General features: G+C 39.5%; 1 protein-coding gene across 3 annotated transcripts; it reads left to right on the top strand.

Annotated features, from left to right (window-relative positions):
- The first annotated feature begins 164 nt into the window (after positions 1-164).
- smad2 (SMAD family member 2) lies at positions 165-19,589 on the top strand. Of its 3 annotated transcripts, none has more exons than XM_056403553.1 (11): positions 165-304; positions 2,865-3,401; positions 8,449-8,538; positions 9,245-9,438; positions 9,981-10,115; positions 10,364-10,426; positions 10,685-10,738; positions 10,926-11,138; positions 11,416-11,553; positions 13,385-13,529; positions 15,147-19,589. In XM_056403553.1, exons 2-11 carry the CDS (start codon positions 3,145-3,147, stop codon positions 15,268-15,270), a joined length of 1,413 nt encoding a protein of 470 aa, XP_056259528.1. In that variant the 5' UTR covers positions 165-304; positions 2,865-3,144; the 3' UTR covers positions 15,271-19,589. The 3 variants fall into 3 exon arrangements, with proteins under 3 accessions (XP_056259528.1, XP_056259527.1, XP_056259529.1); XM_056403552.1 differs by having other exon boundaries at positions 10,364-10,438; XM_056403554.1 differs by lacking the exon at positions 8,449-8,538 and having other exon boundaries at positions 10,364-10,438.
- The last annotated feature ends 8,386 nt before the right edge of the window (positions 19,590-27,975 follow it).

Raw genomic sequence — 27,975 nt, 5'->3', positions numbered from 1 at the left:
TAACAACGTATGACGGACATGACCTCGAGCCAATAGAACACCGGTCTGGCAACAGGTTATCGGCTGAATCCCGGGTTTCAGCCAATAGGAGGGCAGGGAAGGCGGGCCGTGGTGGCGTCGCGTTGCCGTTTATGTTTTGCTGTACATGTTTGGTTGAGCTTTGAATGAGGGGCCATCATCATCCCGGCGGCTCGGATGTGGAAAATACAGTTTAAAGTCTCTCTGGATGCATTTATAATGAACAGGCAGGCTTTTCGGACAGGTACCCGAGTGACCGTTCGGTGTCCTTTCACCTCCGCGTGTGGTAAGTGTGTTTTTAACTATGAAACACATTTGATTTGCAAGCGAGGAAACATGCAACAGACCTATTTATTTGTCTGTGACACAAAGTAGCAAGCTTGCTAGCGGATTTTTTTTTGGAGGCGAGGGGAGGAGGAGAGAGGCGGGGGGGGACTATCAGTCATTTCGAGACAAAAGAAACCTGAATATTTTCACTGTGCCTGTATATCACAGCAATTGACACCCAGCGTTAAAACCAAGTCGCTTTTTGTGTCTTGTCAAAGTCTACATTCACTGGCTGTTTAGTCTGAATAGCAGTTAGTAGCGTTAGCTTATTCTTCAAACCGTGCGTTTGTTATGTGTACGGTTTCAGGGGAAGAAGTAACCCAAACAGGCAGTTTCTCACAAAAAAGACAAAACGGTTCAGACAAAATAAGATTGCTTATTTTGCCCACAAGGCCCTGATAGCCGTGGTCAGCATTTCGACTAGATATATGCGTTGTGCCGATATCAGCACGTTTTGTGCTTTTTGTTCCTTACATTAAGACTTTCTATTCACTTTGAAAGGCTCCCACATACGACCCTGGTTCCCCCCCAGCAGCAATTCACGAGCTTTTAGCTGTTTTAAGAGTTTCTTATAACATTTCCTTTATGTATCAACCTTTAGTAAAATTAGCAACCACTTCAACCAATTATGAATTTAAGTGATCCTTTATTTTGCTAAAGAATCACTTTCCAAGGACCCCATTTAAGGTATTGAACAACTTACAATATTTGACTCAGACATACTTTTTTTCCAGCCTCTGACTCTTATGCTGGCATCAAAGCCTTCTCCCCAAAGCTATTATTTGTGTAGTGTATGATGGCTCTAATGGAAAGCATGTTTGGATGTTTAGACAATATCAAGGAACTGCAGGACTAAGACTGTAGTTAATTATTTTCAGGAATGGTCTGACTAGCTCTGAAAGCCATTCATACACTTACACTAATAGTAAGCAGTCCAAGGGTTAAGCCTGCGAAATTAATTCTTAGAAGGAGCTTGGACTTTCAGGGTAACATGCTGAGGATAGTTATCCCTTCCTCCCTGGCAGCTAAGTTGAAAAACCTGCATCACTGAGTGGTTCTGTCTGTATTTATTTATGAGTGAGTCAGTGATCAGTTATCGGCTGAACTAATCTACACATGACAAAAATGTTTGTGTTTTGAGAGGACAGCCAAATTTGACTTAATAATTCAGTTAGAGTACTCTGTCTAGGTCTCTTTCTCAATTTGCTCTGTGTGTGTGCCATGTGTGTTTCCTCATTAGGCTGGGAAATGCATCCTGGCAATAATATGAGAACCATAATATTGTATAAGGTTACACATGCAAGTCAGAGCTCAACCAGAACTGTTCAGTGTGCGTTGTGGCCATTGAATTCCAAAATCACCATATGAAATTTAAAACAGTGAATTGCTCACCCGCCAAAATAACTGATAGTCTGAAGGAATGATCTGTGAAACTTAAAAGATTCTGTATAGGGCAGCATGTTTCATCTGGTAAGGCTTTAAGCTCCTGTCCGGGGTTTAACACAGTTAGACACTGCTCAGCTTTCCTATGAGAGGGCGAACAGTGGTTTTAATAATAGCATAGGTTTACTATAGGATTATTTTGGGATTAGTATAGATATTGACATAGATTTGCCACTTTAGACATAAATTCCTCTCTTCTCAGTAAAAAAAAAAAAAAAAAAAGATGCTTTAACATGACTCTACATTTAAAGTTCTCTTCAATGAGTTTTTTAAAGGTTGGACAAATAAAGATAAAAAATCATCCACACCCTCCACTATTTTGAGTAAAACTTAAAATTATTTTAATGCACAAGGTCTGTAGTACTTTGAACAATCATATGTGATTTGTGCAGAGCTGTATTATGAGAATTTGTGAGGTTAAGTACCTTAACTGACCTGTGACATTTTGTAAGAATATATCTACTCCCTTAAACCATCATTAAAGTTTTCAAAAAAAGCACACAGAACTAAAATCTTATTCTTTCAATACTAATTGTGACATTTAAATAGATTGCCATGATATACAATATGTAAGAAGTTAATGCATCAGTATCAGTAAGCTGACTGATGCAATCTGCACCCCCCCCAAAAAAGTCTTTGTGTTACCGGATCTGAAGACTTACAGTTTGGAAGTGGTTTTGCAAGATAACAAACCTACTTGTGCAAACAGAAGAGCTTAATTTTCTTATTATGATTGAGAAGCATGGGTCCACAGCTAAGTGTGCACCAGCAGTAGAGTATATTCATCAGAGTTTGTCCAACAAATGCTCAATATAAAACACAGTCAGTTAATTTTTAAGAACTTTGCACAGGGTGTGTAGTGCTATGGCTGCTAGTCTGGCTGACATACAGCACGGTAGATAGTGGGAGGGTTAGCAGTGGGGGGCTATGATAGATATCATAGTCATGGCTCTGGGCAAATGTGTGGGCACAATTGGTCTCACCATTACAGAAATGAATGTTTCTTTGTATCTTCTTATCTGTCCTCTCTCTTACAAGTGTTAATTTGTGCTTTCTCTCTTTCCCTCATTTCTTAGGTTTTTTTGGATGTGCTACTCTTCACTCCCTATGTTTTGTGCTCTCCATCTGATATTTCTAAAGAGTCCTCAAGATCTATGCCTTAGTTCTGATTAGACATTACTCAGAAATACGTGCATATATTCTGTATATAGCTTTTTTGAATCTCCAGTTGGAATTCAGTCAACAGTCCACAACCTGTATCACCCTTCTTCCCCTGTCCCTTTTTCTCATCACATCAGATTAAGAGGGACATCAAAACACACTTGGGTCCACACATACACACACACATAGGCCACCATGTCCTCCATCCTTCCCTTCACTCCCCCAGTAGTGAAACGCCTCTTGGGATGGAAAAAGACTCCAGCAGGTAGTGGGGGAGCAGGAGGAGGAATAGGAGGAGTAGGGGAGCAGAATGGAGGAGGACAGGAGGATAAATGGTGTGAAAAAGCTGTGAAGAGCCTTGTGAAGAAGCTGAAGAAGACGGGGCAGCTTGATGAGCTCGAGAAAGCCATCAGCACACAGAACAGCAACACAAAGTGTGTCACCATACCCAGGTGAGATGAGGACACACGTATGCAATCCTCTCCTCTGTGTTTCTCTGGCTTTGCTCTCTACCACACACACACACACACACACACACACACACACACACACACACACACACACACACACACACACACACCCCCACACACACACGCCATGGCCACTGTCACAGGGGTAGTAACAACCAGGTAACACACAAACACAATTTTACCATCATGATCAGGTCAGAGGAACAGATGTACATTCCTACACATAGATACACAATTTAAATCAATCTGCCAATTAATGATTTTCAACTATTGTTCATTTAGAACGGTTATTAACAAGTAGAAATTTAGATAATGTAGAAAATTGCCCATTCTGACTCCCTGAACCCAGGATGAGGTTCAAAACACAATTTCAAAATAATTTAAAACCAACAAAGTCTCACATTTGAGAAACTTGTGTCAGTAAATGGGCAACGTTTTTGTTTTATAAATGTCTTAAATGATGATCAAAACTATTCTATTCACTGACTTGTAGCTCAAGCACACTTTCATGTTGCGTTCATATTCACACATCCGCAGTTCATGTGCCCTGGTATACCACAATACCACCAATACAGATTAACACAGCTAGGTGTGTCAACACACATGAAAGTAAGCAGGAGGGTGACAGGCACCCACAGGCTTGCAGAAAGAAAAGTCTCTGTTGTGCAACAATGGGTCCGCTTCCCCATTCTGTTGTGCCATAGGTTAGCAAGGCAGCAGAAGTGAAACCTGATTGGAGGAAACAGATGTCCAACACATGATGCCAGCCAAACTTGTCTTGTGTTGACTATATGCAGAAAATGTATACATTCACACTATGTGCAGAGCTTGTGATCGTTAGCTTTATTCTGAGCAGTTACTGATAGTGTGACGGGCTCTGATCGTGTCAATGCTGTTGTCTTTTACAGCTACAAAACCTTTGAGCATTGCCTTTTATCCTGTAACACTGATTAGATAGGTTGACACAACTTGTTGGAAAGTGCCAATTAGATTAAGATCAGAGGAAGTTCATCAAAAGGAATTCGATTAGATGACTTGAGAGCTTATAACAGACTCCAACAGTGGGCGTATTAAATGAGTTTTAAATGTAGAGATGCACCAATACTCTGCAGCATCAGAGCCCTTCTTCGAATGAAGTTTGTGTAGATACTGTGATGTTTTCAAAAAAATATCCTTGGCATAATAAACATCTAGTGTTTCTAGGAAAATGTAGAGTGGAATATGCCAAATGCTGATGTGTCTAACTGAAGGCACACATTTGTTTAGCACAGGTGTGTGTACTTCATGACAACAACATGGGTGACTAATTAAGTGTTTGGATTGGTACTCGGCACTGGCTACTCCATTTAATGAAGTTCTTTGTTCCTGAATCAGTTCTGAAATGCTATTGGTGCATCTCTACTTGGAAGTAAAATCTAAATGTTAAACAAAATCTTTAAGTATGGAGACAAAGAAACAAGACAGTCTGAATGGCTGGTAATGGCTGTTGATGGCTGTTGGCAAGAACGGTTAAGCATGGCATAAAATAGCTTGTTTGCCCTGGGCTTTGGGGAATACACCACCCCCCTACAAACACTGATGTAGGATGTATGACAAGACCTCATTTAATGTGAAGAGTGTTTTCTTATCCTAAAGTGTTGGCAAAGGTTCTCAAGATGGAGAAAAGATGCAGTGAAAAAAAAACAAACAACTTTCATCCATCATATCTGAACAGACTCTTTTAAAACAGAAAACCTTGGCCTCATGTTGCATTAGATCTTCATTATTTTTCACAAGAAAAACTCACTTCACCTCACTTGAAAATACACTTTGAGTAAATTTGTTTCTTTGAAGTATTTTTTTTTTATGAAGGAACCTGTGTGCACCCAAAGCTGCTAATGCTGTAGATACTGAGTGGTTCATGTGTCTGTCAGTATAGATTTCTCCTGTGTTGCATGATAGTTACATGAGCCAAGTCACCAGACCAGGTGAAACCTTATCGTGACAAAAGTGGCAAAGACAAGGGAACCCCCATGAAAAGCATGTGATTAACATCAGTCAGTGTGCTGAGGATCAGCAGAACAGGGAGATCACTAGTCTGCTCTGTGAAGATTTTATGAGCTTCCCTTCTCAAATTTTCTATGTAATCTAACCTTTCTCTGCGTTTCCTTTTGATTATAAAGTATCAATAATAGAATCCCTCCCCATAGAGAGAAAAGTCCATTACACTCTGTACACTGTCAACCGCAAGTTAGCTGCATTTGGCGTCCTGCTTCAACCAGATAGTTTTGTGTCTTGAACCTTGCTCTTTGACCTAAGGATGCTATCCCTGATGACTGCACCATCTTGTTTCCTCTGGTTCATTTTTGACAGATGGAAACAAATGGGGGAAGTCCTCATTCATACATGGCGTTATAATACGACCCGAGTAAATGTGGTATGCATCAGCTTTGTGACATGCTGAGAAAGTGTAGGGGTGATAGGAAAAATAAACATGGCAGATGCAGGTTTAGCAGAGGAGGTGTTAAAGCAATGCATATGTTTACTTTTCTTTAATCATAGAAGGATTTATCCTCTGTGACTGAAGTAATATCGGACGATGGCGCTCCTGGTGGGTGGTTACTTTCTCAGCAATGCACCCTGTACTGAGGTCAGACAGATCTAATCACATTGCAGTCTTAATGCACGCTGTGTAGATTTACACTCTGCATCGAGCTGCTCCATAATGGGTCGTAATATTTAAGTTATAGAATTGAACTGGTGAGAGCATCAGTGCTGGCTCACATACAGAGTAGCTCTCAACACATGTGAGTATTGTTAAGTTGTGTAAATGAAGTATGAAACAGGGCAATGCTAGAGTAACACAAAAGGTAAAATGAGTGAATAATGAAGGGTAACCCATATTTATCCAAGGTGATTCTGCAACACATAGTGTATGACAACATATATAGATACAGTATGTGGTTATAGACTTTAACTGAAACTGCTTGGGTTGATGAGGAAATATTAGGAAGTTCAGAGTGTAGTTGAGAAGGGTGGAGAGAGCTACTGTAAATGTAACCAAAAAGATTTTTAAAAAAGGGCAGAAGTACAACCATCTGACATGAAAGGGTCTGATGCCAGGCCTCTCACCGTTTCTTCACTGTGAGGAATGTAGACTAGATAGCTTCTGAAGTGGTGCTGATAAGGTGATGGCGGTTCTTTTTAGATATTTGCTTGAATACTGCTGCTGTCCTCAGGCTAAGAGGAAGAGTTGTCTTTTTTTTAACCTCAGGATTTCAGGGTTTGTAGCAGTAGAACTTAATGTTTGTTTTCTTGTATTATCTTGCGCCCATAGATCATCATAAAAACACTTATTTAAGAGACATATGGCCTGTCCTGTGGTAATCAGTTGACACACAGTGGTATTGAGGTTAAATGAAAGAATGGCTGTCTGCAAAATGAGTGTTTTTCAAGGATTGATGGTGGCTTGGCTAAAATGGCTACATGTTAAAGGAATCCCTACCATGAAGTTGTAGGTCTAGATATATTATTTGACAGTTCTCAGCAGTTTTTGGTAGTTAGCATTCCAGGCATTTTGATGTATAACTCACTTACCTTTGAACACAGAGACGCAAGGTTGATAAAAATCTGAGATAAATTGCTCTTGCTCTTGTAGTTCTTGTTTTGTTGGGCGGTGGAGGATGTCAGGATGGTGTCTGGAGGATTGTCAGGAGATAGCAGGTGTAGGGCCTTGTAGATTTCTGCTTGGGTGGAGGTAGGAAGTGTGATAGAGGAAGAGTGCAACAGCTCATCTCTGTCTAGGGATAGCAGGCGTAGGTAACTGAATGAACTCAGAAGGTTTCAAAAACTGTGTACAAAACAGTTTACGGCTCTGGAGTGAAAATATCCTCATGACGTTTTACAAATCATCCAGTTTAGCTGATATCTAAACAAATTTAATTTACAATTCTAGCTTTTAAGCTTCTATCCAGAGTGATTTACTGGCAAGTAGATAAGTAGATGAGTCTCAGAGAGAAAGCTTTTGACAGACGGACACTGAAGTGATTGTTCTTTTGACCTTTTATGTGAGGAGGGAAGATGGCAAGGCATGAGCTGTGTCTGGAGATAGGATACTTCGAACTTGTATTTGTAGAACTCTTTCAGTAGGATGATAAGTGTCGAGATAGCAGGTCTTGTACAGACAGGTCTGGCAATCACTTTGCTCTGTTCAGACAGCAGAATCTCCTCCTCTCCTCTCCTCTCCTCTCATTAGAGAACAATTTAGCAACAGTCGGGATTGTGTGATTTCCTCACACTGTGTACTTGTATACACACATTTGTTTTGTATCTGGTTTTTTTCAGTTGTCATGTCCTAACACATTCTGTGTAGTCTATTGAATTTCTTTATTTCCCTCATTCTCATATTGTTGTTTAGATGCACATATTGTGTGACCCTGTGTGACTCGCTGCTTCACATCACACTCCTCCTCATGGCTTAGAAATAATACGCAGAAATGTGAATCATATGTATGTGTAACTCAGATATTATGTGCAGTCAGGCTATGCAGTCAGGAGCTTGCTTAACTTTAAAGCTCAAAAACCAAGTAAAATGATTAGACGTATTCTTTTTCATACGCTTCTACAGTGTGAGTAAGATCACACGTGAGCGGGAAAGCGGAAATCAAAGATTATTTCATCCTGGTATCGTCTTTCATCTAAAAGTTTTAACAGGCCGCTGCAATTTAATCCCTTCTAGCTCCTTGCATCACCTGATTGTACCACATCACTGTCAGATTTGGACTTGTCATATGATCACCTATCATCCAGTTATAGTCTCTTATTGAAGAGAGAGAGTGCCCATTTTTTTGCCCTCCTTCATGTCAATAAGAGACCAGCTGTGAATATTTGTATGTGTGATTTCATCCTACTAATTTGGAATAAGACATCTCATGTTCACCATCTATTTGCTTTTATTTTTATCCTTTTTTTGCACTTGTCTTGTGCCTGCGTTTGTGTGTGTACATGTGTATGCATGTCTTTTTGTGTGTGTGTGTTTGTGTGTCTGTAGCAATTGCTCAGATCTATGGGGTCTAGGCTCAGGCCACACGATAGAGCAGTGGGACTCTACAGGCATGTACGGATACCATGACCACAGCAGGTGAATACACTCGCATGCACACAAATACACAATGAGTCGGCAATTGTTATACATCTCTTCATTGCTGCAAAAGTTACACAGTGAAAATGGTAATGCAATTGTCTGTTTGTATCCCGGGCAACAGTGTTATAATGCACATGACACAGGCAATAAGAAAATAATTGAGCCGTATTTGATGAGGTGTATGTAATACGCAGATTCAGCAGTAAGAAGTAAATGTAATAATCAAAATCCATTACATTAAGCTCATGTGTGATGTGCTATCAGGCAGTGACCAAAATACTTGACTATAGATCAGTTTAATGGTGATTTTAATAGAGATACTTATTAAAAGAGATACACTTTTCTGTAAAATGAGGCTAGTCAGTTACAACTTAGATTTACAAAGGAACAGAAAAGATAAACGGTATTTTTGTTTTACTAGTTTTAGAGATCATTCTTACTGTATAGTGGCTCTTTCTAACTGTGCTGATGAATCTTAGAAAACAAGGTTTAGCAATAAAACACCATCAGCGTCCTGAACTCCACTGGGTTTCTTGTTTATTCCTGTTTGTATTTATTTGGATATTACATACCTATTATCCTATAAAGCCACACACTACAGAAAGCATGAGCACCTCCAAGTATTCCTCCCAGCTTATGGTCTGCTGTCAAGACTTGGGCACATCACTGAGCTGTGAGCCATCCTTTCTCCCAACCCTCCCAGGTCACTGGACGGGCGTCTCCAGGTATCCCATCGTAAGGGCCTGCCCCACGTCATCTACTGCCGCCTGTGGAGATGGCCCGACCTTCACAGCCACCATGAGCTGAGGGCCATTGACACCTGCCAGTACGCCTTCAACCTCAAGAAGGATGAAGTGTGTGTCAATCCCTACCATTACCAGAGAGTGGAGACGCCTGGTAATGATCTTTGAGAAGTGTGTGTGTGTGTGTGTGTGTGTGTGTGTGTGTGTGTGTGTGTGTGTGTGTGTGTGTGTGTGTGTGTGTGTGTGTGTGTGTGTGTGTGTGTGTGTGTGTGTGTGTGTGTGTGTGTGTGTGTGTGTGTGTGTGTGTGTGTGTGTGTGTGTGTGTGTGTGTGTGTGTGTGTGTGTGTGTGTGTGTGTGTGTGTGTGTGTGTGTGTGTGAGAGAGAGAGAGTGTGTGAGAGAGAGAGTGTGTGAGAGAGAGAGAAAGGGTTTTACTCTGAGCACTGCTGGCTGTGATCTTCAAGGTGCCCTCTAACAAATGATGTTGGTCATGCCAGCTGAATCTGTTGGGAGTTTCATTACTGGTTTTTAATTCAGTTTGAGCTATAGAAATCAGTCTAGATGTGTTTAGGTTTATTTGTTTTCGTGTGCGACTTTTTTGCACACAATTGCTTGGGGAAAAAGTGCATTTAATTATACAACTAATGTGAAAGTGGTTTGTACAACAAATTGTATTTGTCTTGCTTTTTCTCTCTAGTGCTGCCTCCAGTGTTGGTGCCACGCCACACAGAGATTCTGACAGAGCTTCCACCTCTAGATGACTTTACAAACTCCATCCCTGAAAATACCAACTTCCCTGCTGGCATAGACCCTCCTAATAACTATATACCGGGTCTGTATGCAGAGCAGGAAATAAAATTTTTGTTTTTCATTTTTAATTAATTCACTTATTGCATTATCTGTCATACAAGCCGACTAGATTTATTTTTAATAGAAGGTTGTTAATTAAAGATAAGACTGCCAGCATGGTGGTTGTTTTCCTGTGTACAGGTGATCATACATGCATAACCCTCACACAAAGACCTCAGTTCTGTCTCATAGGCACAACAATGTAATCTTATTTAATGTTTCTGTGTACAGAGACCCCTCCACCTGGCTACATCAGCGAAGATGGAGAGACCAGTGACCAGCAGATGAATCAAAGTATGGAATCAGGTAGACTTGTTTAGTGTTGTGGTAGTGTACATGCTGTTGTGCATCTCACTGACTGGACAAAGACATACTAAAAGGGTCAGAAGATCAGTTTTGACAACTTAAATGCCACACTTGTGATTATTTTCTTGTGTTGACAAACATATAATTAACACAGTGAACATATTAACTACAGTTTCCACATTCTATATCAAATATAATACAGATTACAAAAAGGTGTTATTTATTGTTTTTTTTTTTTTCTCCCAGGTTCACCAGCAGAAATGTCACCAAGCACCCTGTCGCCTGTCAGTCATGGCCTGGGTAAGACTGCCTTATGTGTATATGAACCTTAATCCATCTTTGTTAGTTGTAAGTCAATATACAGCTCTCAAAGTTTAAAAAATGTTAGAAACTGTTTGATTTTTTTTTTTGTAAACCCAGAGTAGAAATGTAAAATTTTAAAATAAGGAAATATAAAATGTTTCCTCCTTTATTTATTGTTTTCCAGACCTTCAGCCGGTCACCTACAGTGAACCAGCTTTCTGGTGCTCTATAGCCTACTATGAGCTAAACCAGCGGGTTGGAGAAACATTCCACGCCTCACAGCCATCTCTGACAGTTGATGGCTTCACTGACCCCTCCAACTCTGAACGCTTCTGTCTAGGGCTTCTCAGTAATGTTAACAGGAATGCAACTGTTGAAATGACAAGGAGACATATAGGTACAACCACACACACACACACATCTACACACACATAAATGTGCAGTTTATCAGTTATTATCAGTACTAAAAGTTAAAAAGATTTGCACAGTGCAGGTGTTGCAGCACTCCTTTTCAGTGGTTTCCAACGGGCTTTTCTCAGATTCTTTACACTGATTTGTTTGAACAAACATGCATGTTTAGACCCTGCTTGTAAACGCTCTTCATGATTTATGTCTTCCTCCTTTTCTTTTTGTCCCTTTTATCTTCACATTATTTCCTGTCTCACACTCTGCAGGTCGCGGCGTGAGGTTGTATTACATCGGAGGGGAGGTGTTCGCCGAGTGCCTCAGCGACAGTGCCATTTTTGTCCAGAGTCCCAACTGCAACCAGCGATACGGCTGGCATCCTGCCACAGTCTGCAAGATACCACCAGGTTTATAAACACACATAATATTTCTTGCTATACATCTTCCAAAAGGCCTCCTGTCTGGTTTGCTAATAAGATATATTTGCAGGGTTGATGTCTGGTTTTATCTGGCAGCTTGGATCCCTATGAGGAAAAAGAGTCAGTACTACAAATTCCATAACTCTTGGTACATAATGGCTTACCTTTATGATGAAAATAGTCCTGAGTGAGGGCTACATCATGGAGAGCACTAATGCCCTCCACAATGTGACAGTTTTTCTCCGACTCTCACCCACACACACTGACTCATCTCTACCCATGTAACTTTGAACATTTCATTTCTGGCCAAATGAGCAGCATTGTGAACAGTGTCATTACTGAGGCGCAGAATTGTACTGAAAGGAAGCACAAGGATCTCGTAGATTGTTCAGGGGTTGGACTGCTCAGCCATGTGGAGAATAATCACCAACATACAATACACCCACACCTCAAGATTCACAATGCCTCTGCTAGATGCTTTTAAGTTATCCTCAAAGACATGGTGAAGTAAATCTGTCAGTTAGGTTTTGAAAATGTACATTGCTGTACAATGATTAATAGGTAACTTTCGTTTTTAGTGTTTCAAGTATTTCCATCAGTGTCCCTGGTGTTTTCATCGTCCACCGAGATGAAGAAAGGTCTATGTCTGAATTTCCTCTCTCTGGTGGTGATGACCAGTCTATGCCTCACACCTCGAGTGCATTCAGAAAGTGTTCATACCCGTTCAATATTTATGTCTCCACACTGGCGACAGCCAGGGCTGGAGGCATTATGTTTGAGGGGGTTGTCTGTACGTTTGTACGTCTGTACGTTTGTACATCTGTACATCCCATTCTCGTGAACGCGATATCTCAGTAATGCCTTGAGGGAATTTATTCACATTGAGCACAAACATTCACTTTATCTCAAGGATGAACTGATTCGATTTTGGAGGTCAAAGGTGAAAGGTCACTGTTACCTAAAAAACAAACAAACACGTATTTATATACTAATTATAACACATTCAAAACAAAAACAAGTATGTCTTAATAGGAGAAATTATGACATGATGACATTTTATATCCAAGTTGTCAAAGGTCAGCTTCACTGTGACATCATCATCATTCTGCAAAAACACTTCTGGCCATTATTCAGTGCTGTAACTCAGGAACAGAAGGGGAGATTGTGACCATATTTCCTGCAACTTTGCTGGTTGGCGGAGGCGTACAACTGCGAGGCGGCAATTTTAGTTTCACATTTTGTTATGTTCCAGCCTTATGCTAAAATCAAAAAAATAATAATTTTTTCCTTCATCATTCTGCACTGAGCGGCAACCTCCGGGGCTGAAAAATGAAGCCAACACATTTGTGCCAAAAACTGCAGTTCCTCTGATGACTACTCGAAGCTGGCTCCAAAAGCGAGCAAATACCCATAGACCTGCATGTTGAAATACCCAATTTTACAGCAGAAATAAACAGCCTGGTAAAAAAAAAAATGGTTTTGGTCTGTGAAACAGATATATAGACAGGTCTGTCTTTCCAAATCATGTCCAGTCAGCAGAGAAATGGGAGGCACCTGAGCTAAATTTCAAGTGTCATGGTAAAATGTTTGAATGCTTATGTCAATGTGATATTCCATTATTTCCTTTTAACAAATTTTCAAATATTTCTAAAACTCTGTTCGCTTTGTCATTATGGGTGTAAAAATTATTGAGTGTAAATTGAAGAGGGAAAATATCTTTTTATTTATTTATTTATATTTTATTTTAGCATAAGGCTACAACATAACTATGGGGTCTGAAGACTTTACAAATGCACTGAATATTTTTTTCCTTTTTTAGGCTGTAATCTGAAGATTTTTAACAACCAAGAGTTTGCTGCATTGCTGGCCCAGTCAGTCAATCAGGGATTCGAGGCAGTCTACCAGCTAACCAGGATGTGCACCATCAGGATGAGCTTCGTCAAGGGCTGGGGAGCAGAGTACAGGTGTGTTGCAATCTAACCACATCATTCTCTCCTTTATTATCATCAGTGATGGTTGTAGGAGTCTGGTTAGACCAGAAAGTGGTGCAGAGAAATTCATTTGTGTGTCCTTGTGAACAAGGGTCATGCTAGAAGCTTGGTGACATTATGACTTGCTGTCTGTGCAGTGGCTATTGTTGGTTGCGCCTAGTTCTGTTTGTGACAAAATTGATATGAACGGGACGAGTCCATTGCTTCTCCTCTAGCAAATGAGGATTATTTTAAATTAAATGGTTTAAAACAGCTATTACAAGCCTCGTCCTGTTTGGATATTCTCCATGTACTCAAATTTAGCTGCCTCAGTACAAGTGATCATGGCCATTACTTTGAAATTGAAATTTTACTCACATCTGAGTAAATTCTGAGTATTGTGGTTTTTAGGTGTATCCTTATTTTGGTCAGTTGTATCTTGTAGGTTTTATTATTTGAGTATTTAGTATTTTATTTACTGCAACATCCTTGTGACACAACCAGCTATGATATGGTGGAGGCTACATTTGGCAAGTTTGCTGGCTGCTCTAAATGTCAGCAACTTTTCATCATAATGTTTAAGCCTGGACTGGCTGAGCTTAAGTCACTGTGGCTAGATCACAGCAAAGCCTGGAAACTCTCCAAATGCTGCTTGGTGCATAAAGCATCTGTATCATCTGCTCTGAACACGACTCACAGCCTGATGTCATATGCCTTCAGCTTAATGGACTGAACTTAAGTAAAGCTACAAATATAGAGGCAGCACCTCTGAGAAAAGGGCACAACTTCTTAAACCTAAATAAGGTCACTTGTAAAACTGTATTTGTCAATAGTTTTACTGCACTCAATTTTGAGAAAATTATGAAAAGGGACTCGAGATCCGAATATTACTGAATCCTTACGCCTTGACGGGATGCCACTAAGTTTAAGTATAGAGTACATGAATTAAGACATTGAGAAACAAATTTTGATTTTACCTTCAGATTCTGAATCATCACTTACTTTGCACGGATAAAATTGAACCTAAACTTTATTATATTCCTCCTTTTGTTGCAAAATGTGAGAGATTACAGGGCATTTGTCTGTATCTCTGTCTCTGTGGCCATCCAGCCATCCATCCAGCAAACATCTGTTCTGCTCCTGGCTCGGGTTTGTGTTGTACCCTCCCAGGAGCCAGACAGCAGTGTTTGTGGGGGTGTTTTGGCTTGTCCTCACTGGCCAGGGTTAAGCTGCTGTGTAGCCTGTCTGGTTAACAGTCAGTGTCTCTGCTGTTTGTAGAGCCTGGGCCAAGCCTGGCAGGGCCACAGAGTAGTCAGCTGTGTTTTATTGTGTAGTCAGATTTCGACAATGCAAGCTCCCATTTATTTTTTTATTTATTTGTTGTTAATCGCTTTAGGAAAAGTGCTCTACTTCTACTCACATTTGACACACTACTTTTTGTATTAGGCTGCGACTGTTTCCTGTCACACTGTCATCATCTATAAATGTTACAAGGATTTTGACTATTATTATAATCAATACCACATGCCATACAACTTTTAGCCACAGCTGGACCCAGCAGAACCAGTGGGAAGTTTGTCTTTACCTTTATGATGTATTTTACACTTGCAGACGTCAGACAGTAACCAGCACCCCCTGTTGGATTGAGCTGCATCTCAACGGCCCCCTCCAGTGGTTGGATAAGGTGCTGACCCAGATGGGATCACCCTCAGTGCGCTGTTCCAGTATGTCATAAACAGGGTTCTGCTGATGCGGACGCAAAAGTCAAACTGACATTACACAACGTTCGAACAGTGTGTCCTAAAGGAGACAACCATGCGGTCTTAAACTGATGTACTAACAACGTTTTTTGAAAACAAAACAAAAACAAACAAAAAAAAAAGATTAAACAATGGACCTGGAGGATGAAAGGAATGACATGACTAATGGACAATAGTGGAATGTTAATAGTGATGTCACACTGGACCTGATTACCTTTGGCTCTGTTGGATCGACGTCAGGCTGACATTCCAGTAATCATGGACCTAATAATAATAATAGAAAATCGACCCGCAATATCAAAATGACTAGACAGTGCTGTCTTAATGGACCAGACTGCATTCATGTTTTTGGTATTTAACTGAGGCTCTCATCCAGAAACACAAAGCAGGGGAGGGCTGTAGTGTCCTCCTTAATGACAAAGCAATGGCTGTTTCTGGGATTAAACATGTGACCTTTTAGCTACAGGACACTCTCTCCAACCACTAGTCCACCCCGGCTCTTCACCACCTACCACAGCACAAGCTTTGACTCGGCATCAGTATTTGCGTTTACACAAGGTTGACTAACAGTCATACTGCCACTCCAGGCTCATGTTCAACCAAAGTCAACTTCACGCCTGGACATGAATTTCTTAGCATTTCTTGGTTTCGGTGACCAAACTTCCAGTCCATTTTTATCTCCGCTTCTCTTGCTTCTCTCCCCATCAGTCCTGTGTTGTTGTGGCCACAGACCTGACTACGACGGACTGCATGGTCTTCAGCTCTGACCACTGGGAGAAAAGGTTGATGTCTGTAATTAATATTACATACCCCATCTTTACGTGTTCACATGCACACAAATATACTGTAACAGAGACACATTTTTGCAGTTCATACATCACTTAACTAGCCATTTTAACACAATTGTTTTGACATAGCAAAAAATTATTTCCTCTTTGTGCTAAATGTTGATTGGTCCTATTCAACATTGAGTGTGCAGTGGGGCAGATGTTTGAGTGTGGATCAGAGCTGAATATGTCTTTTATAATTCTGTGAGGAGTTTTTATTTTAAAGTGTGGTCAGTTGCTAAACAGCACAGATAACTGGAATGAGTAAGCTAGGGAATCCTCAGAGCAAGAGTGTGTGATATGTCACCCCTGTGGAACTTCATCCAGTTTGAAGTCTTTTAGACAATAATAAATGCAGAAGGAGTTTTTCACAGTTCTTATCATTTTTGAGGCCTAACAAGATGTACTATCTATGTTCCCTCCTGCATGCTCTTGCTCTCTCTGTCTCTGTCTCCATTTTTGAAATTATATCATTTTGTATATGAAGAGTCCTATGTCAGCCTTACGCAGGATCAGGGCTCAGTGTAAACCCAAGAGTCTAAGCTTCAGTGTCGCCCCCTGCTGTTTAACAGACAAAAAGAGAAGGAGTCATCTCTTAATGTTTCACAGATGTAGAAACTGTGCAAGTCTCTCTTGATCAAATGCTTGGACTGATGCACAGTTTCTCCATTATTGACATTCTTTAAAATAGGAAAAGTCCTGCAGTGTGGGACTTTAAAAACTGCCCCTATACTGTACTTGCACTGCCCCAAACCATGCACCCCTAAAAAAAGATGCCTTTGATGTAAAATACAGCAAGATATGTTTTGAAATGTACAGATAGGAATGTTGCAAATCCCATTTGAAGTTAAGAGTATTAAAAGAAAATCTTTCATATTTTTAGAATATTCGCTATTAAGATTTTGTCCTTATATTGTCTCAATTGGCTTATTGTAAGTGTTTGGAGCGTTCATTTGAGTTTAATGAGATTTCTTGCCCTGATCTAAAAGCCAGCTGGTACCTACATTGGTATTTTAGAGTCCAAATCTTTTCAATTCAAAGTATTTAAGCTTTAAGTATTTGACAAGCTAATTATACTACACAGTTATTATTTTCTTTACACATTCTTTTAGCTACATTTTTGTATTTTCATGTATTTTATATATAAATATATTTAAAATCTTCAAAGCTTTCTTCCTTTTTATTAGAATTCAATATTTTTTTAGAATATGCCCTCTGTTTGAAATTATCACAGCTTGATGATGATTTGTGAAGTATGTAGCATAGGATATAACATTTACCACTGACAACAGTTCTTCAGTGCCAGTTGTGTGCTGAGTGACATCATGACTACCATCTTCTTTTCTTCAAAACCTCATTTGGCTGCTAAAATGGTAAAAGTGGCTGCTGAGTTCTGGAATTTATCAGCTGTTATAACTGTTGGAAAATAAATTTCTTTGCCTTACTGTTACTAATTCTTCAGCTCTAGTGGTGTGACCCAAATTATGATAGTGCTGTCCCAAAGAATGAATGCATGCAAGTATGTCCTGTACACTGCAGATCCACTCTGTCAAAAAACCTAACTGCTGATGAAATCTAATGACTCCAGTTTTCAGGTGTTGCATTTTATTGGCTTAAACTTGCTAATGTCCTTTTTGAGGTTTGGTTAATTGCATAGATCAAGATACATTCTTAAAACATACTTATTATAAAATGAAGCTGCTTAAATAAAACCAGAATTCTGACAATTTGGAGGTACTAGGATTTAATCCAGCAGCTGGGCAACATAGTATTAATTTTCATTATCACAACAGTTGGTATTAAGTTCAAAAGCTCTGACTATGGAAGGTGAATTTGTTGAATTCTGTCTTATTTTAGCAATTTATGACATTCCAGTACGTAGTGTAAAAGCTGCTGCCAATTTCAGCACTGCAGCTGTTTCATTCTCAGTATGGTTGTACACTGTTAATTTACAGTGAGTGTGTTTACATGCACACAGGTATTATGATATTATATCCCAGTTGAGACCTCTTTACTGTAAGTGTATTGCTCATGTGTATCCCAGCAATGAATACATAAACAGAATGTTATCACGTAAAACGGGATTGTAAGTCGTACATGTAAATATATATAAATGGGACAAGGTGTATACTTGCACCACCATCTTGACTCATACTGCCACATTCCAGATATCTTGTTTAATTTTCTCCAAACTGTGACAAAAACCTGATGAGGGTCTTAACTTGATGCACAGTGATGCTGGTGCATGTAAACATGTTCACATTTCCTATTGTCATTGCTCACTACTGCAACAAGTGGGGGAAATGTAAATTTTAAAATTTGTTGTAGAAGACCAAATGAAGGCATAATGAAAGTTAAGTTTTTGAAACAAGGGCTGTGACAAGGAGTCCAGAAATCATGATGTTGAATCATACATATTGTAGATCCTGCAGAAAACAAAATTTGCATTGACATCCTCTCCTACAGGGCAATGAACTCCGACCAAAGTGAAAGATTGACACTTTTGAAAAATCTCAAAAGCAAATGACGGCCCTGCAGGACAAACTGTTTTTATGTTGGTTTCACCCAGGCAAATTATAAACTATACTGTCTTTTAGGAAAATCATACCATACTCACTTGTAACCAAACAAAACCAGCCAAATGCAGTGATGTTGTCTCTCTGTATGTGTACCTATCTATCTGTCCACCTGTCTGTCCTGTCTTGTTGGTCTGTTTTTTTTTTTGTTTTTTTTTATTTCATAGGGAAAAAGTTGACTTTACTTTGCCAAGGTCAGTACACAAATGCTATAACAAAAATTTGGTGATACCTTTGAGATTATTGTTTATGCTAACCCACATGTTTGTTCTATGCAGCGGCGTCAGATTGTTTGAACTGTATACTCAGACATATTTTCCCATTAAGAAATGCACATGGTGTACTTTCTGATGGTTAGACAAACTGTTTTAAATATATTGCCAGGGTCCAGCAAAAGCCTTTCTATTTTCTTTTTTTTCTTTCAATGAGTGCCACCTAACATTGTACCTGAAGACCAACCACCTTTTTCTTGCTTCCCTAAAGATTCTGTGTTTTGCAGATGAGACCAAATGAGGTTTCATTTAAGCTACATCTACACATTCTGAAGGTCCACAGTCCTATTTACAGATCACATAATGTATTTTTTTTTCTTATTTGTGATGACAATTGTGTAACCCCATAAAAAGCCTCTTTAGGATGAATTTCTAAGAGGGTGGCTTTTTGGAGAAAGTGAAGTTTCTACATGTCACTAGTGGTGTTCTTGTATAGTTTTACTTTTATTTTACCATACACACTTTTTCTTGGTATCAGCAGAGCATATTCATTAGATGACAAGCTGTTAGGATTTCTGTCTTCTTCAAACACTGATGATGATCTTCATAGACTTTCCAGCTATTCTACATATACATACAACTTCTTACAGTGTACACTAATAAAGCTGTTTTAATTCAACTGGAAATTGTGTCTTGTTTGTGTTTCACAAATCAAAAAACACTTTTGCAATTGTTTTATTTGAGTGGTTGGCACATAATCCACACTGTGATAGTCTTGGAAAGAGAGAACAACACCTTTCCTACTATTGTTGAGCTGTAAGACTTGTGTTTACCGGTCTCCTGATTGGTGTTAGACACTTGTTACAAAATATTGATAGCAGACAAACTTGTCCATTTAGAATGGAAACATTCCCTTTGGTTAGATGGAGGAACATCTGAACTTACTTTCATGTCACATTTCTGTCTAAAGAAATGGCTAGCCTTTATCTGTTTATCTGATAGGTCTATCCTTTTTTTTACGTGGAGAAATTTTTCATGGGGAAATACCAATGTATAGTGTATGGGAAATACACAATGGAGAATTGGCTCTTCATATCAACTGTACTTTTTTTTTTATTTGTGAATTTAGAATTTCTCTTCATTGAAACTGATGACATTTGAAAAAAATGTCTTTAGGAGTCCGGGTCTCCCTATATCATAAGTTAACCCTTGTATTGTCTTCACTTTTGGGACCCTCTGGTATCCCTCGGGTCAAATTGACCCCGGGACATATTTGCGGTTTTAAAAACAATTCTGAAATAAAATTTTACTTCATAATTCATCAACATATATTGTCTTTATCTCAATTTCAAACAATAGAGATAACATATATGTTTAATGATTGCAATCAGTCTCTACTAGAACACAATTAACAATGGAAGTGTGATTCATTTTTTTGTCATAAGGTTATAATTGATGTTAAAAATCCACTTTAACTTTAGACTTGGGTGTCATAAATCATGCTTATCTTGGAAAAAATTAAGTGAGACAATGTTTTCATTTTCATTATTTTGAATGCAAACTCTCCATCCCTGTGTAGAGTGCTCATGAGCAACACATTTTCTCCTTTTTTTGGTATGTAAGATACCAGGACAGTGTTGGCCGTGAACATAAAGTTGGAGGAATGGACTGGCCTTTTCTTCACAGTTAGAACCTCAAGTGGGAGCTCCATCCTATTTTTCTGGATTGTTCCAGCCATTGTCAGCTTTCTTTTGAGAAGCTCCTGTCCCAGGTTGTACGACGTGAAAAAATAATTGTCGCAGGTAATGTTGTGGCCACTGAGGCCTTGTGACATATCTAGCACCACTCGTGTCCACTGCTTTCTTTCAGCAGCTCCTCCTTCTGGCTTCCCTGTATAAATTTGCATGTTACATGCATAAGCTGAAACAGCATCACAGGCAGCCCAGATTTTGATGCCATACCTTACTGGTTTTGAGGGCATATACTGCCTGAAAGGGCAGAGGCCTCTAAACCCCACAAGCCGTTCGTCCACAGTTACATTGGGCCCAGGGTTGTAAAGACGGGGAAGCCGGTCCACCCACTGGTCCCACACTTGCTGCCAACTTGTACCCCCGCCATCTATCAGGTCTTGATTCCCGCTCATCAAATTTGATGATTCTTGAGAATACATGGAAGCTCTTCAGAGACATTGTGGCTCTAAAAATCGCTCTCCCTGTCTCAGCATCTCACAGACTTTCAGTCGACTCCCCTTTTGACCTGTAGACACCAGCAAGGATGAGGATGCCAAAGTAGGCATGCAGAAGCATGATGTCCATCTCTTTCCACTGGTCACCGAAAACACGTCTCCCCTCGGGATTGGTCATATCCAGAATAATTTTCTGAATTGTGTCAGGAATCAGCAGCTCAAAGAATGACTTAGATTACAATAATGTAACATTATCTGTGTGTGTGTGTGTGTGTGTGTGTGTGTGTGTGTGTATGTGTTCATGTGTTTGTGTGTGTGTGTGTGTGTGTGTGTGTGTATATATGTGTGTGCATGTCTGTGTGTGTTTGTTTCTGTGTATGTGGGCATGTTTCTGTGTGTCTCTGTGTATGCGGGTCAAACTGACCCGAAGACCACATGAAAGATGTAAATGCGTGGGGTATAGTAGCATGTGTGCTTTTTTTTGTTTGTACATGTTTATCACAGAAAATAAGCTAAGCCCATTGAGTTTCAGCTAGAAAAAAATTATACTTGTACCATTTTTCTTCTTGTAAAAATTTGAAACGGGTCAATTTGACCCGAATACCATACAAGGGTTAAATGTTACTGTTGAGACTTTTTTTTCTCTTAGGGGTCCTGCTAGCAACTACCAATGGCGCGCAGGTAGAGGGCGGGGCTTAATACAGCAGGAACGAGGTGTGGTCAAGATGAACGTGAACGTAGATGTCGCGGGCATTTCGAACAGACAGTTGGACTAAGCTAGCTCGCAACCCTGACCGTAACCATGACTGTCTTACAGCAATTTGCGAAGAAGTGTTTATAAAGTTTGTTTCTTCTTACAAGTGAGTCCAACAGTAAAACTTCGAGGACACTGAACACTGGGTCGGGGTCCTGCTAGCAACTACATTTGCAAAATGGAGGTAAGCCTGAAACAACCTCCCCCCTCCCTCTATAAAGAAAAGAGAGACACACAGTTTATGTTTAAAAACAAACTTATACGATTCACATGAATACAGCAGGAAATTAACTGCTTGACTTTAGATACCCCAGTATGTGCCTCTCATGTGTTGGCATTAAAGCTACACCAGAGGCACAGACTGCCCAGGTTAAGACCTCAGATGCCTTCATTAGCTTACTTGTGATTTCACACGCCTCATAAAGTTTTTATTCACCATTCTATTCTTAACAACATTAGGGAAAAGTCAGCTTTATTCAGGAAATCTTGTAAATGCACGTAAACTTTCCTGTGTACATTTTGTGTAGAGATGCACAACAAACATTTTAAAAGTGTCTGTGCCTTGCTCTACATGTAACTATTATATAACATGAATTGCTGCACAATTTGGGAAACATCACAGGGGCTTATACTTTCATTTTGAACCAAAAGGGAAAATCAATCTGATCAAATCTGTACATCCATGGAACAACAGGATAACCAGTCAGTGGTAGCAGTTTAAGTGTACTCTGTATTGGTGGTGCTACATGTAATACATTTTAATAGTCAGTAGAGGGAGGCAGAAGCACATCAATGAAAGGCCTGTCAGCAAGCCGCCCTTTATTCACAAAGTTGAAAGCCTAAAAATATGTGTTGATTTAAGAAGTATGTTTTTTCATGAAAAGTAAACAGCAGAGTCATTTTAAACTCACCCACATGTCAGATTTTCTAACAAAATACTCATGAATTATTTATCCTATATCATATTTTTCAGATGTGTTGAAAAGATGCCTTTGAATTATACAATTTCGATTGGTGTATCCTGTTTTTTTTTATTTTGTCCGTAATTTGACATTAACTGTTACTATTGCAATACATTTAATTAAGTCATATCCGTCTTTTTGTTCAATGTGGTATATTCTTTTGAAGAGATAGATTTTTCCTTTTAAGACAAAGTCTGTTAGTTCCTCTATGACAGACTGACACACTTGAAACATAAACTGGATTTAAAAAGTTTATAAGGTTTTGTTGGTCATGTTCTGAACCAGTTAGGTTTGTTTTCTTTTTTGGTAAAAAGCAGGAATCACATTCAAAGCAGATTTAGCAAAGATAAATAATAGGGGTCTGTCTTGCTGTAATTCCACCTTTAAGTGAAACAAAATGGCCAATTAAGCTTCAATTTTTCTTTCTCTATGCACTAGTGTGCATACATGCGTCAGATCACAACCCTGAAACAGTAATTGATAAATTACAAATAAATAAAAATCTAAATTTTTCCTCCTGAATTATTTAGATTTGTTTACTGTCAGCAAGTGAAACCTTTAACCCCTCCCTTCTGTGCACAGTGCAGCAGGCTACTTAGCAAAATGATGGATTCACAGTTAAACATCTCAGAGACATTAAAACACATTAAAAACCTTTGCAGTTAAAAGGTTTTGGTGTACTTATAGTGAAGAGTCTTTGAGAGTGAAGGGACTGTATGTGCGTGTGTTTGGCTGTTGTTCATTCACTTTATTTATCAGAAACAAGCACATTAATTGATATCGTTATGAAATGCACCAAATTAAGCAAAATTGCTAATTTTCAACTGGAGTCCCTCGATTGTCTGTCTGGATGTGCTCCTGCATTTACATATTTTAGACAAGTGCTTGTTCATTGGTACCTATCTACTGGGTCTGTGTGTCTGCCAGAGTCAGTACTCTTTGTAAGTGACTCACTTGTGCTCCATTACCAGTGCATCATTAAGTTGTTGTTGTTGTTGATGCTTGCCCTGCTTCCTTATGGTTTGGCCTTGGATCTCATCCGTTCCCTAGAGCCCTATTACAGTACAGAGCAGTAAGCATTTCCCAAACAAATTAATACCATATCCTGAGTGTACCTAAACTTTCTGGAAGTGTAATATAGACTGGTAATGGTGGCAGTCATTTTTATCTCTTGTGGTTGCAGAACAGATTTCAGTTTGTGTTTCTGAATGGTTCATAGAAACAAGCATGTTAATTCCTGTGACTGTGGCGTCTGCTTTATGGGCTAGATATCGATCGGACTTGCTGTAACCATTCGGTCTTGTGCAATGGCTGCAAATGCAAAATGCTTTCCAATAACTATGAGAGTAATTCAGGTTGGTAAATTACAGTCAACAGCATAGCATACATGAGCCTGTTAGGCTACAGAGTATTATGGATTTTATATGAAGATGAGGTTGTCTGGTCCAAGAGAGTGATGGCAGGTTCAAATCTTTTTACTGGTAAGCATAAGCTCCTGAAGAAGAGAATTTTTCTGTCAATACCATATTGCATTAAGAGTAGATATTATAGTTTGATTATGGGATTTCATTAGTTTCCTTGTTAAAGAAAGAAGAAGTCAACATTTTCAGAAAATATGTTCTTGGGAATTGCTGTTAACTAATTAGGAATTGCTGTTATCTTAATTATTACTACATTGTTGTATGTATATTATGTGTAGTATAGTAGGGTTTTTTTCTGTATTTTGGACCGCTTTTTGCAACTTTTACAAAGTTTTATTGCTCATCTCAAATCACTAATTTCAATACAGACATAGATTTAAATTCAATTTATTTTTAATGTATTGGTGTCTGTTATTTATTGCTGTCCATCTCTCTATCTGTCATTATTGTTCTGTCTATAAGGTAACATTCCTACCTCTCACACACAGGGGAGTAGTTTTAAAAACACACTGAACTCTCACTGTCTGTTTTCGATTCCCTGTGAAATAGCAACGCAGGTCCTGACATACGACCTGAGCGCTGACCCTGACTGTCATCTATCATTGATATGACTTTTGTGTCTGACGTTGTTTTTGTGCTGTCTGACGTCCCGGGGTAAGGTTCCTCCCAGGGTTCCTTACATTTCACCTACCTGACCTCTCGATTCTAAACCTTAGACATGCATGTTCGTGTGTGTGTGTGTGTGTGTACTCTTCTCTGTTGGTGTGTTTCTTTCCAGGACTGGTTTAAGTGAGTCATGCTGAGGGGACAGGAGATATGTGTGTGGACAAACCCTCTTTACTCTTTACTTTAGAGAGGGACTTTGTGTGTGTGTGTGTGTGTGTGTGTGTGTGTGTGTGTGTGTGTGTGTGTGTGTGTGTGTGTGTTTGCTATAGGGCCTGAAGAGGGGTAATCATGTATAAGTTATGTCAGCTAATTAAGACTGGTCCCTAACCTATGGCTGACCCTGAGGAAATAACAATGCAGCATCTAAAAGCCTTTGTATGTGTGTACCTGTGGCCTCTTGGCCACAGTAGAGTGTTGGATGTCCTGTGTGTGTGTGTGTTCTGGCTGGCTGGTAGTGCAGGGCTACCTTGATCTGGTAACTGGAGCACAAGGAGAGAAGAAATGAGAGAGCAAAGAGAAAAGGACAGTGAGAGAGTGAAGGAGAAAAAGAGAAGGGGTGAAAGAAAGAAAGTGCCTCTTGAGTGAAAGAAAGTAAGAGAGAGGCAGAAGCCGGGCCCATGTAATTAGGCCTAAATGAGTTTTCCACTGAGTCAGTGGGTCGTGGCGATGCAGTACGGGGGCAAAGATAGACTGGAGGTCAGGGAGTCATTGAGTCAGGGAGACGGGGCATGCTGTGGTCATATGAATAGAGGAGGCACAATAAGGGATGCTGGAAGTCAAGGATTTTCAGGGGAAATGCAAATTACCTGTTGTATCTCTGTTGTTAGAGCTGCACAAAAAAGATTTAATGTGCATGACCCATCACTCTAAGCAGCTTTATTTTATGTGGAGATTGGGAGAAAACCTTCCCATAACTCTCTTAATTAAAGGCTCTGCACACCCATGGTCCACACACACAGGTGATTTCACCTATTGCAGCTGATTAGAGTTCTTAACAGGACTGTGTAGACATGCAGTAGGGATGTTACTTTTTTATTCCAATATGCCTTTTTTTAAGATTAGTGATGGCTAAATTAGCTGCTTTGGTTTCAGGGTCCTGGTACTGTGCATGCTGTACTCACACTTAAGATTTCTGACCCTGGCTGAAATGATTTGCCCATAGCCACAACAGCATTAGTAAAGTTGGGCACTGATGATGGCTCATTGTCAATCTATAGGTAATCTATGAAATGTCACACATTTCATCCAACTCGTGATATCGGAGTTTCCCTTCCCATCAGTAATGTTAATTCAAAATACCCACCATGTGAATAAAGCGTTTGGCCAACGACTGAGAGCTGAGGGACTCTTATTAAGATTTATTCCTAGTTCCATGTAAGGGGCTTTTTTTGAACATTTTTCAAGCACTTTTCTGTGCAGAGTAGGGATGCCCTGGTGTGGAAATCTTCCCACCAGGTAATAAACTTGTGACAACACCGGTGTTACACTGGACATTTTACAAGAAATGATTTGTTGTCTCGATATCTTAATATTGGAAATGTTACCTCAAGATGCTGTCACCTTTTTTTATTTGATGAATATAACCCTAACACGCAACAATGAACCATTGTGCATTAAAAAAAAAAGAAAAGAAAAAGGACAAGTTATGTAATCATGTGTGCCTGAACACTGACTACTGCAGAAATCCTAGTGCAGAGTATGTGTTCCACTGTGGTAATTATACCTATCAAGCAGATTATTGTTGTTGTTAATGAACATAGAGTGTCAAAATCAGTGCTATTGGGTTACATATTTGGGGCAATTTCATTGTGACACAAGTCAGCTTTAGCCAAATTTAGCTTTAACCAGCAGATATGAAGAGGTCAAAATGAGAGTGAAAAAATTTTGAAAAAAAGTAAAAGGGGCAGCTAGTGTCTCTCTCTCCTTCTCTTTGATAGAAAGAATATTATGCTTGGTGGATAAAACATCTTAATATGGTTTACTGATGACTGTGTTCTTTGGATTGGGAATGAGTGACTCTTGGGCTTATGTTAATGCACAGCTGTCACACTAGAAACAAACCTGTCTGTCCCTACTTGGAAATCATGCTTCTGAGTTTGATTAGTAAAATGTTAAAGGACCATAATCAATGGCTTTGAACCGGAGGTGTCACTGTTAAAGCCATTATGTAACCCACAACTAGTCCTCTTCAGTACCATTCAGCAGCTTCACTGTTCCAAATGGATTAATCAAAAGTGTTTGAGCTTCTGACCAACCAGATCTGTGAGGCTAATGGCCAAATTGTTCTGGTTTTGTTGGTCTTCTTTTAGACTCATTTGGTTTGAGATAAATTTGCCACAAATCAATTTGGAAGTGGAGTGGAAACACCTTTTTTTATTTTTATTGGTCACTTGTGACGTCTACATTTTACCAAGAATGATTCCACCAACCACGGCCATTTGGATGAACCAACAGGAAGAGTGTTTGTGGTTAAAATTACATTACAGTCACCTTCTCGTGACCTGCACATGGGTTGGGTTCAAAAGGTCACTGGATAACAGCTGGGGTCGTTAGGGATATTGGGCAATTCTTAGAAGGGGTCGTACAGTAGTATTTGTGGTTTACATCAGCTGACTAGGCCTACTTTCAGTCCTGATAAATTAACTGTATCTCATCAGTAACATGAATTAACATTTTTTCCCATATTAGAAGAACTAATGATGTCTACACTCCGCACTGTTTCACCTGTCCTCGCGATTCTCTTCCTCGACAACCTCTTTTTAAAATAATCTGTGATTTGAGACAGTTCTGCAAAAAAAAAAACAGACACAGTGGGATGTAACGTTAATTTAGGGAAACTTTTCAAAAAGCTGGGTGTGCTTGGGTGTAAAAGAGATAATATTCACTTGTTTGAATAGCAGCAAAATCAGGTCGCCGCCTCCTTCCGCAGGATGAAAATCCAGTGCATTCGTATTCTTCTTCGGCAATTTCGGATGGCTCTGTAACGCCATTACATTGCCAAAGTGTTGTACAGCCGCATTTGCAGTTACAAAAGTCAAATCCACCGAGTACCGAGAAAACCAACCAAAGTAGGCCTA

The sequence above is a fragment of the Seriola aureovittata genome, chromosome 18 (genome assembly GCF_021018895.1).
Source record: "Seriola aureovittata isolate HTS-2021-v1 ecotype China chromosome 18, ASM2101889v1, whole genome shotgun sequence".
In the NCBI taxonomy this organism is placed as follows: Eukaryota; Metazoa; Chordata; class Actinopteri; order Carangiformes; family Carangidae; genus Seriola; species Seriola aureovittata.
This window is presented reverse-complemented; position numbering and strand designations above follow the sequence as displayed.